The sequence below is a fragment of the Rhineura floridana genome, chromosome 7, assembly GCF_030035675.1.
Source record: "Rhineura floridana isolate rRhiFlo1 chromosome 7, rRhiFlo1.hap2, whole genome shotgun sequence".
Classification (NCBI taxonomy): Eukaryota; Metazoa; Chordata; class Lepidosauria; order Squamata; family Rhineuridae; genus Rhineura; species Rhineura floridana.
Window position 1 is genome coordinate 15165439 of NC_084486.1, and position 13032 is coordinate 15178470.

Consider the following 13032-nt stretch of genomic DNA (forward strand, 5'->3'; position numbering starts at 1 on the left):
GTAAATAAGTATAAGGAAAAGGGTTGGAGCTAGGCAAGTTAGTGGTGCTTAGGTCCTATTGAAATCAATGTGAAAAATTAATCATGACTTCATTTAGGATGCAGTCCTAACTCCACTTACCTGGAAGCAAAGCCCTATTGAATTCATTAGGACTTACTTCTGAGTAGACACGGTTAGGATTGCATTGTTAGTCTTACCGATTTTACTGGGGGCAACTAACATGTCTAATCATCTAAGTCCTATTGAATTCAACAGTGTTTACTCTCATGTTATTGGAGTTAGGATTGCAGCCTTAGTTTGGATCCAGCCTCATATATCTGAGATGCGATTAAGAAAAAGCGAACTCAGATAGAAACTGGCAAAGTAAAGTATCATTTGGAGATTAATGTCGACAGACAATTTGTATTGGAGGTAGACTGAACAGTTTCAAATCTCAGTGACCATTTAATTTAGGTCAGATAAAGAAACCATGTTGTTTTTCTTTCAGGTGCACTTAAATGGAAAGAAGGCCTTACTCAAAAGGCAGCTGAAGCTTTTCTGAGGCAACAACAGTCAGCTCCCAATCTCCGCAAACTTATTTATGGAGCAGGTAAAAATACACTGCATTCCCCAGTGCAGATTAAGGAAAGGGGCTAACAGAATGGGCTGTGGAAGGGGAACAAAGAACATGGCAGACAGAATTATAAGTCTAAAAAATTGTTTACCACCCTTCTTGCCCCACATATACCCATTTGTGTTAATAATTTGTGGTACATTGGTGCATGAAAAGAGAAAAGACCTCTTGCCCAGTTTACAAAACCTTCCCTATGTAGTCACATGGATTTTTATTTGCTGTAGACAACCAAGTGTGGTCCCTGATAGGCTTTCTAGGTTCTAATGTGTGTCCTAAACATCCTATTAGTCAGTTTCCCAGCACTCAGCTCAGTCAAAAATCAGATCGTTAGAATCAAGTTAAAAGTTATAAAAAGGATATTGGTTATGTGCAGTGTACTGACCACAGTGATGATTAATGGTAGGTTATTTCTTCAGCAAATGATAACACATTGAAAGTACAAAGCGTGGCAACTTATAGTTGAATATGACAGAAGATCATGATCATTCCAATGAGGTGAATAAATGCAATAAGCAAAACAAGAAGAGACCTAAGATGATGTTATCAAGTGCTATTTATGATATAATAAGAATACTGCAGTTACCTTTAGAGGAGAAGAAAGAGATTAAAAATTAAAGGATAAGAGTAAATGTCTTTGTAATACATTTGTAATAGTTAGAGGATATTTGAAGTTCTTCACTGCAGCACAAATGAAATAATTCTGCCCTTCCCTCAAGCTCTCTGGCAAATGCAGAGGACTGGAAGAGGGAAGGAGTTGCCTCTCACTTGTGCTAACATTTGCACTACGGTCCCTAAACCACCACTTTGGAAGGGCAATGTATGTTGGTGAGCGTTCTCCTCACTAGAGGACAAGAAATATTTAGCCCTGGGGAATGGATTTGTGGATGTTTGCTCCTGACTACTTGAGCTTGCACCCTGTTATAAAATAGCTATAATATGCAACATTTCCAGGACTTTCTTTCTTATTCAGTGGCTGAGGATGAGGGGGTTGAAGATGAAGAAAATGACGAACTTGGAGGTTTGTTCCGCATCAACCGCCCCAGCGATGAATCAAAGCGAAGAGTTGATGCCCTTGACTGCTCCAAATTCCCTGTGGAAACCCCGCAGAATTGGGACTTGAACGAGGTGCTTCTACTTGAGATTCATTGCTTGATGTATTCTTGGAACAGCTGGTGGCATGTGAGCCTCACACAGTCTGGGCTGTTCAAGAAAATGAACAGAGGGAGAATTGAAATGAACAGCTCCTAGATGGCAGATGTAATGGGAGGATTTACTTATTTGATTTGTATCCCACCCAAAATATCATAAAAAAGAATTTTTAACTGTACAAATTTGTCCACAACTTTTGCTGGTAACAATGGAGGTTGGTAGGAGGAGGAGGAGGAGGAGTGGTGATGGTGGTAGAAGCATAACTTACTACTCCCCAAAGCCAAGAATCTTTGGGAATTCTAGATCACACTGGTGGGGGTTGGAAGGGAGAAGCAACAAGCAAGTGGGGTGGGGTTTAGGAGGGAAGACAACTGGAAATGAGAGGAAGGGCATTTGGGGAGAGTGGTTAAGGAAGGGGTTGTGGTATTGGAATTATGCATGCATACACCTCTGGTTTGTGTTTGGCTACTTTAGTCATATGGAAGGATACATTTCACAGCAAGTAATGCTTTTCTCTGGGAGGGTGCATAGACGAAAAAAGCCACTTTGAGGCACAGTAGACTATCTTACGGGTTGAATAGCCTGAGCCAGTTTTGCTCTACCCAATAGCCCTTGGTTCTTGTAAATACAGCGGTCAATTTTTTTCATGGCTTCCTTGAGAACTGTGTGGATGAGCTTAGGTCGTTGTAATTTACCTGGTTAAAGGATTGCAGTTACAACAGGTCAGTGCTAGACTGAGTCTGCATTTGTGACAGAAGACAATCTTATTACCCTACTTGCAGGTTATGGACAGTATCAGAGACTGCTTTGTGACTGGAAATTGGGAAGCTGATAAAGATGCTGCAAAACTGTTGAAGGAAGATGGTAAGTCGGAGCCTCTTCTGTTGCTAGTTCTCTTAATAGTTGCAGCGAAAGGACTGAGCAGTTGTGGGTGAAGCTGCTTTGGTGCCAGCTTTAGTGGGTAAGGCAGCCTTTCCCAACCAGTGTGCCTCCAGATGCTGTTGGACAACAACTCCCATCAGCCTCAGCCAGCATTGCCAATGGCTGAGGCTGATGGGAGTTGTGGTCCAACAACATCTGGAGGCACACCGGTTGGGAATGGCTGGGGTAAGGGCTAATGAAAATATGTGCAGGAGCACTACTAAGTTTCCCCCATATTACAGAGGCCTGACTAGAAACTGGGTATGTAGTGTAACCGGTTCTATGCTGTGGAGCGCATTTGCAGCAGAGATTTGGCAGGACACTTGCTTTTGATTTTCAGGTTCTCTTGAGGACCTTTTTATGTGGACAGCGCTATGCAACTGTTTCAGTTTTTTGATCAGCCAGTCATTTTAATGATCATTTTTTTTACAGTTTTTATGGTGTTTTATATTTTACCGTATATATTGTTGTACACCAGCATGATATAAATACTTCTATAAATAAAATGTGGGTTGAAGAAGGAGGGATTGTGATCTACTCATGTCAGGGCAGTGAGGAGGGTTTGGTGTCGTTTTTGCAATGGGGGACCTTTTTTGGTAGAGAAGCAGCATCTGGAGAGCATTTTGTTTGAAAATGTTCTTGTGAAGAATGAATGGGCTCTCTGGTTCCTTATTTGGGAGATTTGAGTGTCAGTGCACTTCTCTCCTTGTTTTAATGGGGAAAGGGGCATCATATAGCTACTGAATGTGATGGGTGCATAAGACAAGATAAAAATATTATACAATTGTTTGGTGTACTATTGTAACTTGCTTCGTTCCTATAAGGAAGGACGCATAATCACTCCAAGTAAATAAACCAGCTACCATTCAATAACCAGGTTTTATGCCTTATGAAAATATCCCAAATGAAGAAATGGGGGTTAATGTGTGTGTGTGTGAATCAGAATGCATTCGTATGCTTGCAGAATATTCATAGATGATAAATAAGCTATAAGATGACTATGAGAGAAACTAAAACAGAAAATAATGTTTCTCATTTCTATTTTTTGTAGAAGAAATATATGGCGATTTTGAAGACCTTGAGACAGGAATTGTACACAAGGGCAAAGCAGCTGATCAAAGAGATGTGGTAGGGTTGAGGGGATTATCTGTGATTCGTTTGTTGAACTAATGTTCAGAGCTAGGAAATCACAAATTGTCAAGGGAAACCCATAAATAATGCAGATCATGGAAATTTGAAAATACTGTGCGCATTTTTTATCAGTATTATACAGATATATATTTAATTTTTGTCCATGGTTTATGACTGTCATTGCATCACTCCCCCCTCCCCTACTTTTTTTGTGTTGATCTTGATGACTAGAAGCCTTATTCAGGATTCTTTAGTTTTCAGCAAATGGTGGCAGATTTGTAACATTTCTCTAGTTCCTGTGTAGGACTAATAATTGCACCTGCACTGTTTAAAACCCACAAGCAATCCCTACAACCTATTGCTTACTTTGTAGGATATTATACAGCCATGAAAGTGGCTGTATACTATAGCCAGTGTGGATTTTTCACATTCCGCAATGTTAAATTGAAAATAACCCCCATGCCATTCTGCTGCTTCCCATAAGCTCATTTCAAAACAAAACCTTACAAAACTTATAGTCCTGAACTCAGAAACGCTTGCTTAACAACCCTCTAATTTTCATGGTAATACACAAAACAGTCAGAGAGAATCGAGCGTTCAAAGTGTAAAAAGAGAGAAAAAAATCCAGACCCCTGTTGGACTTTTTTGTTGAAATTAATTAAAAATCAACCATGTTCACAGAGTACCTGTAATCCTATTACTGACCTTGCCCCATACTCTGACCTTCATCTTCTGCAGTGTAAAAGTTAAAAAAAAATGCCTGGCTTATTTTTAATTGGTTTAAGAATTTTAGCATTGCAGTCAATGATAAGCCCGGGCATGCTCGGTAAGAACCAACTGTTCAGTGTTCTAAAAGCCAGACTCACAGCTGCCTGGCTTGGCTAATCAGGAGGCCACACTCATGCCAGACCTTTATTTCTCCTGAGACAGTCATGGCTTCCCCAATAGAATCCTGGGAAGTGTAGTTTGTGAAGGATGCTGAGAGGAGACTCCTGTTCCCCTGACAGAGCTCCAGTGGCCAGACTGGTTTAACAGTCAGCCACTCTGATTGAAGATCTGTGAGGGAAACAGGGCATCTCCTAGCAACTCTCAGCACCCTTCACTAACTACACTTGCCAGGATTCTTTGGGAGAAGCCATGACTGTCTAAAGTGAAATAAAGGTATAGTGTAGATGTGGCCAGTGACAGCTTTGGTTTAAATTTGGATGGGCGACTACATTTGCCTGCTGTAGAATAAAAAGGTGGGGGAAATGCTGAAAAACAATGATATTGTTCACAATGTTTTCCTTTTGGAAAGGAAAGGAGCTTCCCCTCTATCCAGTGCCCACCCTTCCCTCCCCTTCATCCCTTCCCTTCCTGCCTCCTCCCCCCTCCCTCTACCCCCTCCCTGCCCCTCCCCCAGGTCAGTTTCACTTATTCTAAGCATGATTGCAGGGGAGTAAATCCCACTGAACTAAAAAAGCATGCTAATTATCAAACCTGTCCTGCCCTCCTCCTCCCTCCTATCCCCTCCCTCTTGCCCCTTCCCTCCCCCTTCCTTTGCCCCATCCCCTTCCAATCCCCTCCTTCCACCTTCTCCTTCCCCTCCCCTCCCCTCTCCTTCCTCCCCCACATGGTCAGTTTTACATATGCTAAGCATGATTGCATGGGAGTAAATCCCACTGAACTCAATAAGCATGCAAATGATCAAACCTGCTCTCCTCCTCCTGCCTGCTCTCATCCCCCTGCCCTTCCTCCCCCTCCCCTCCCCATCCCCTGTGGTCAGTTTCACGTGTCCTAAGCATGATTGCAGGGGAGTATATCCCATTGAACTCAATAAGCATTCTCAGCAAACTTGCACAGGATCCCATTTCTTACCTCCCAGATTAAAAAGCAGAGAAATTCACTAATAGGCAAAAAAACCTTGTGGTTTAAGAACGTACCTATAGCCAACAGATATTCCCAAGTCTCTTGCTTGTTCAAGTTTGATAGAAATATTGATTGGCTATAGGTACTGGGTGGAAATGCCCTTAAATGAGATCCCAGAATCGAGCAAAGACCCAACTTGGGTTTCGCTGGGAATTCAGGATGCTTTCCGGCGCTTCACTTCTCAGCGTTTTGCTAATGCGGCGGGTTTGAATTGTATCCATGTTCCATATGTTGAGCGCTTGTTCCGTTTTTGCGGCAGAAAATTGCCAGAATACAGAGAGACAGTGAGTGCACAAATTGATGGCGCCTGCTGCCCTTCTCGGACTTAGCTCCTGAGTGCGAGAGCGAACAGGCAGGAGGGAGAGCAAGTGGGCAAGGGGGGACGGGCGAGGGAGGCAGCAGAGAGCAAGCGAGCGAACAGGCAGGGGGGAGCAAGCGGGCAAGGGGGGACTAGCGAGGGAGGTGGTAGAGAGCGAACGAGCAGGCACGGGGGAGGCCGAGTGGGCAAGGGGGGACAAGCGAGGGAGGTGGAGGAGGGTGAGCGCGAGAGCAAATAGGAAGGGGGGAGAGTGAGTGGGCAAGGGGGGACGAGCGATGGAGGCAACGAAGAGCAAGCAAGTGAACAGGCGGGGGGAGCAAGCGGGCAAGGGGGGGACGAGCGAGGGAGGTGGCAGAGAGCAAGCGAGCGAACAGGCGGGGAGGGTGAGCGGGCAAGGGGGGACAAGCGAGGGAGGCAGTGGAGGGCAAGCAAGCTTGCAAGTGAACAGGCTGGGGAGAGCGAGCATGCAAGGGGGGACGAGCAAGGGAGGTGGAGGAGAGCGAGCGAGCGAGCGAACAGGTGGGGGGTGAGCGGGCAAGGGGGGATGAGCGAGGGAGGCGGCAGAGAGGAAGCGAGCGAACAGGCGGGGGAGAGCAAGCAAGCAGGTACGGGTGGGCAGCTCCCTCCCTGCGATGAAGGGGAGCACTACTCCCCCACCATAACGAGGGCTCACGAGTGAGCGAGCGAGCTGGGGGGGAGAGGGCGATGCACAGAAAAGCAGAACATCGATCAGCTGTTGCGTGGGCAGCTTCAGGGTCCAAGCGCTGTCAGCTGGAGCTCCCCACACTACAGCTGATTGATGTCCCGCTTTTCAGCAGGGGTCTGGTCCCCTAACCTGCCGTATAAGTGGGGCCCTACTGTACTGCTCTTCTTGGATTTTCCAGGAGACTCATTTGCAAAGCAGCCATCACCACTTCGTCCCTCTGCTGAACATCTGTCTACACGAAAATATGTTTTAAAAAAAGGTTCCTCCCCGTAATATTTATGCCTGCAACATCCTATATGGCTATAAGTACTTAACCCCAAGGGTTTTTTTGCATATTAGTGAATCAACAGATATTAAATTAGAGTGCTCTGCATCAATATGTAGCACATCTCCAGCTCTTAGAACTGCTAAAGTTCTCACATGAGACACTTGTCTGTTGGATTACAGTGACAATAAAATGTGAGGTTTTACAGATACTATAAACTTAATGTTTCCCTGTCAATGAGACAGATTGAGTTTGAAACACTTCTGCTGTTTTGAATCCTGATTATTAATGATCATCAGTTAAATACTTTAAAGGGCAGCCCATAACTTTAAATCTTTCTTAGGCCTGAAGTCAATTGAAAATACCAACTCACAGTATTAAAGTGACTTACAATTAGATAAAAGTACACATGCTTATTGATTTGATTTGTCCCCCGAGGAGAAAAAAACCTCAAACAGAATAATTTGGACAAAGTTTTTTTTGATCATGAGAGAACAAAGCAATAGCTATAACAATGCTTTTCTCAGTTTATTTTATTTGCTTGGCTGTGCTCTGTTGATAGACAAGTTTAGCAGCATATTTCAACCTGGTGTGAAATCGTCTTTGAAAGGCTCAAGTCAGATTGGCACATGCAAACAGAAATAAATCTCAATGTGGTAGAGTGGACTGTATCACTTTGGCACCATTTTTAATGTTCCCTCACGAGAAAACCTCCCTATAAATAGGAGACTAGCATACCAGGTTTTAGTCCAGCAGCTTCCTTTACTATTTTTCTGTTTGCGGGGAAGAGTTTACTGGTTTGTTTGTTTTTTAATGTAAGGGAACATTAAAATATTGAATTACTTCTAAAGCGGTACTGTCCGTTCCGCTTCTTCGTTCTTACCTACTCTTGTTACATGTGTAACATCCAGGCTCAGCTTGCCATCTCTGGTTTTCCAATAAACTGGTATATAAAGAGACAGAGGTGGGGAATCTTTTTTAGCACAGTGGACACATTTCTTAATGGTCATCCTTACAGAGGCCACATACCAGTGGTGGACAGGACCAAAGGCAAAACTGGTCAGAACAATGGATATGATTCTGACCTTTGTACATGAGGCTACATCCCAGCCACACACAAATACATCTTTCCATCCTCCAGCAAAGGAACCAAGAGGCGTTATCACAGTGCAAGCGAACATTCCAGCTGGGGGAAGCACGCCAGGAGGGTACAGAGCAGGGCTGGGGTGGGATGTTAGAGAGGGCATGGCCAGGGAGAGTCGCAAGGCCAGATAGAGAGGCTTGGAGGGCCACATCTGACCCTTCAGCCTGAGGTTTCCATCCCTGGTGTAAACCATGTATGCTTCCATCAGTACTGGAAACTCATCCACTGTTTGTTGTACATGTGGCTTCGTGTGTGACCACATGTGTCTTTGTTCTGGGACATTTCCTCTCATGAGTTCTTCATAGTGTGTTTGATGTGGCATTATGTACCACCTAACGAAAGTGTTGGTAGCGCTGCACATTACTATCTCACAAATTTTCTTTTGTCCCATTACTGATATAAAAATTGGCTCTTGCCAGAACAGCTTCTTTACCTTAGCTATTGCAGCCATTTAAAATTTTAGATGAGACAAACCCTCTTTCTCCCCTCCCCCAATTAGGCAACAAGTGAAGAAAAGAAAGAGAACGCTGAGGGAAAAGATGACAAAGCTGGTGAAGAAGAGGAAAAGAAGCGCATGGATAAGAAACGTAAACTGAAAGAAATGTTTGATGCTGAATATGATGAAGGAGATGCGACCTATTTTGATGATCTGAAAGGGGAGTTGCAGAAACAGGCACAGGTATAGATTTCTTACCTGACAGGGAGCTTCTGTAGCATAGTGGCTAAGGCTACAAGGTTGAATTATTTCAGAATAAACATGAGATTGAGCTATGGCTTGGGATGTCTCTGGTTTGAATATCGCCTCTTCTTCCAAAACTCACTAGGCATCCTTAAGTTAATCACTGTGTGTCAGCCTCAGCCTTCATTGTTTTAAGAAGAATAGCATAATGTATGTCAAGTGGTTTGAACTCTCTAAAAAGCACTCACTTGGTGTAAAGTATTATTAAGTACTGTATAGCTTGAAGGAAATGTTTTATAATTTGAAAAGCATGTATTTTTTTCTTCTAGCACATTCACATGTAGTAGGAGACTCAGAGTGTTCATTATTAAAAAACCTTTTTAAAGAATTGTGGGGATTTTGATGAAGGGAAAATCTGGGTGAACGATAATAGATAAAATGTTTAAGTGCCGCTGGTGTGGTTATATAATAATTATAAAGTAAGCCTAATTTTGTATTTAATTGAGAAATGCTGCTTCCAAAATATAAGATGTAGCCATTCTCTTTCAAGTTTAATTTGGGTCTCGTTTATTGTGTTCATAATGCAGACTTATTGAAGGCAGTTCCAAGGGGTATAACAAGAAGGAAGTTCCTTGGCAGCAGTGGTACTTCTGTTGTTCTGTGTTCTGAATTTGCAGCACCTGCTTGGTCCTGTGTATTTCATTCCTGTCCATATGTCTGCTAGCTGAGTAGATCCAATGTAAATAAACCCTCTGTTGGTTACTAGAGAGGCAAAACGTGGAGACTGTAAGTTGAACTCACCTGACCAGAGTGTTGTGGGTCACTGCAGGAAGTATAGCGGCAGCAGCAGTCCACACTTCTGCTCACCACTCTTACCATGGCACCACTGCCCTCTAGCAAGATTGGTAAGAGGAACTCAAGCTTTCCTTTTGAGTGGAGCTGGGGAGGGAACCTGAATCCTTCCCTGAGTTACACTAAACTTTCAGATGTACAGCAAGATGGAGGATCACTAGTCCCCTCTCCAGCTTCAAGCTGGGATGCTGGGTTGTGGAAGTGCTTGGAGTGCCTTGCCCATCCAACATCAAAAATAACCCCCCTCCACCAGTTCTGCGTTTTGGAGCTCTGTGTGTGTTTTTGTCCCTGAAGTTGCACTGGGCAAGGGAAAGTTTGGGATCTTCTTTGGCTGAGAGAGCAGCAATATCTGGCTGAGAATTTTGTTTGAATTTTTTCCATGCGAGGAAGTAATAGGCTCTTGGGGTTGCTGGGATACCTGTGTTATCTCAGCAAATGCTGGTTTGGGAATGTGGGTTGGCTAAGAACGTGTCGTTCTTTCTGCCCTTAGTGCTTTGTAGCCTCACCACCTGGCCCCATATGCATTGCTCTGCTTGAGAGGTAGTTTCTCTCTGGGGCAGAGGCATGCTACCAAGCAGGCTTTGTAGTTAGTGGTAGGAGCCATGGGGCACTGCAGCCCCTAGCACGTTTAGTGGGTTCATTGCAAGACCACCGTGTGGCAGCAGCCTCCATGGGGCAGGTGCTTAAAAAGAAGGGAGGCTGAGTTGACAGAACTTGGCCATTTCTGTCTTGTGCACGGTACTTGATTGGGCTTACTGCATGAGGGGAAGGAGGTTGGGGAAAGTCCCTATTATATAGAATTTGCCTCAAAGATGGTGGTTGTGGTGGGGTTCTGGAAAAGAAGGATCCGTTTTCAAATATTTGAAAAGGTATCATCCATGAAAAAGGAAGGAAGTGGTTATCATTTATTCCATAGAATGTATTACACAGTTCTCAACAGAGGTCTCAAAGTGGTGTATAATAATAAAATAATATAATAATCATAGTAATATGATTTTGACAGGGCTCAGTACAGGATCCAGGGGCTCAAGTTAGAACGTAGAACATAGGAAGCTGCCTTATACTGAGTCAGACCATTGGTCCATCTAGCTCAGTGTTGACTACTCTGACTGGCAGCAGCTCTCCAGGGTTTCAGAGAGGGTGTCTTTCCCAGCCCTACCAGGAGATGCCAGGGATTGAACCTGGGACATTCTGCAAGCAAGGCAGGTTCTCTGCCACTGAATGGCATCCCTTCCCCTTACATGAAGTTAGATGAAGGCAGATTAAGTGAGTACTAGGAAAAACGTAGTATTTATAAACCTAGCAGGGCATTGAAAAGAGTAGTATAAGCTGTGTAATTTTCTTCTCTAACTTGAAGAAGGATGGCTAATCAAGGGGCTGGACTAAACTATCTTAGAGTGGGGAAATTATTGTATCTCCATGTTTCTCAGTAACTATTTTTTCTTTCTGTTAATGGGTCTCTGAACTGGTTCCACCATACAGCTTAACAGGGCTGAATTTGAAGATCAAGACGATGAGACCAGAGTTCAGTATGAGGGCTTCAGACCTGGAATGTATATACGGATGGAACTTGAGAATGTCCCTTGTGAACTGGTACTGCATTTTGACCCACACTATCCAATTATCCTGGGTGGCCTTGGAAACACGGAAGGAAATGTGGGATATGTGCAGGTATTATTTATTTTATTTATTTCGTTTCATTTCTAGACCGCCCATAGCTAGTAGCTCTCTGGGCGGTGTACAAAACTGGATTAAAATACAATAATATAATAAAATCAATAACACATAGCAGCAAATTAACTAACAAAAAATTAAACGTAAAAACATTAAAATGCCTGGGAGTATAGCCAGGTCTTAACCTGGCGCCTAAAAGAAAGTACCGTAGGCGCCAGGCGTATCTCCTCAGGTAAGCTGTTCCAGAGTTCGGGGGCCACCACAGAAAAGGCCCTAGATCTAACAACATTCCTCCGGGCTTCCTGATGAGTTGGTACCCGGAGGAGGGCCTTAGATACTGAACGAAGTGAACGGGTAGGTTCATAGCGGGAGAGGCGTTCCACAAGGTATTGCGGTCCCACACCGTATAAGGCTTTATAGGTCAAAACCAGCACCTTGAATCTAGCTCGGAAATAGATGGGTAGCCAGTGCAAGCGGACCAGGACAGGTGTTATATGCGCAGACCGATAGGTCCTCGTCAACAACCTGGCTGCCGCATTTTGCACTAGCTGGAGTTTCCGAACAGTCTTCAAGGGCAGCCCTACGTAGAGCGTATTACAGTAGTCCAATCTAGAAGTTACCAGAGCGTGAACAACTGAGGCGACATCGCCACTGTCCAGATAGGGGCGTAGTTGGGCTACTAGGCGAAGATGGTAAAACGCATTCCGTGACACCGAGGCCACTTGAGCCTCAAGCGACAAGGAAGGGTCAAAAAGGACCCCCAAACCACGAACCTGTTCCTTCAAGGGGAGTGTAACCCCATCTAGAACAGGATGAACATCCACTATCTGGGCAGGTAAAGGGCTCACCAACAGTGTCTCGGTCTTGTCTGGATTGAGTTTCAGTTTATTAGCTCTCATCCAGTCCATTATCGCGGTCAAGCAACGGTTCAGCACATCAACAGCCTCACCTGAAAAAGGTGAAAAGGAGAAGTAGAGCTGCGTGTCATCAGCGTACTGATGACAACGCACTCCAAAACTCCTGATGACCGCACCCAGAGGCTGCATGTAGATGTTGAAAAGCATGGGGGACAGAACTGACCCCTGAGGGACTCCACAATGGAGAGTCCAGGGTGTCGAGCAGTGTTCCCCAAGCACTACCTTCTGGCGATGATCCGCCAAGTAGGAGCAGAGCCACTGCCAAGCAGTGCCCCCAACTCCCAACTCCGCGAGCCTCCCCAGAAGGATACCATGGTCGATGGTATCAAACGCCGCTGAGAGATCAAGGAGAATCAACAGAGTCACACTCCCCCTGTCCCTCTCCCGACAAAGGTCATCATACAGGGCGACCAAGGCTGTTTCAGTGCCAAAACCAGACCTAAAACCGGATTGAAACGGATCCAGATAATCGGTTTCATCCAAAAGCGCCTGGAGCTGGCCGGCGACCACCCGCTCCAAGACCTTGCCCAAAAAAGGGACATTAGCCACCGGTCTATAGTTGTTCAAAACACCTGGGTCCAAAGAAGGTTTCTTTAAAAGCGGTCTTACTACTGCCTCCCAGTGCTATACTCTCCTTTATGGTGCAGAGTTCTTATGTGGTCACACTGCTCGTGACCATATTTCCTTTTCCCCTTGCTTGTGGTTTGGGGTTAAAGCACTTGTTTGCTTACTATATTCGTATTCTGCTTTTCAC

The 13032-nt window shown here is 44.5% G+C and overlaps 1 protein-coding gene across 4 annotated transcripts in view; it reads left to right on the forward strand.

The window, feature by feature from the left end:
- The window catches only part of BMS1 (BMS1 ribosome biogenesis factor), a 46850-nt gene that overhangs the window by 20173 nt on the left and 13645 nt on the right, over positions 1-13032 (forward strand). For all 4 annotated transcript variants that reach the window (XM_061634944.1, XM_061634942.1, XM_061634940.1 and 1 more), the window contains exons 11-16: positions 488-589; positions 1584-1738; positions 2545-2626; positions 3735-3811; positions 8656-8835; positions 11170-11358. In XM_061634944.1, coding sequence (XP_061490928.1) covers positions 488-589; positions 1584-1738; positions 2545-2626; positions 3735-3811; positions 8656-8835; positions 11170-11358 — 785 coding nt within the window. The remainder of the gene's footprint in view (positions 1-487; positions 590-1583; positions 1739-2544; positions 2627-3734; positions 3812-8655; positions 8836-11169; positions 11359-13032) is intronic.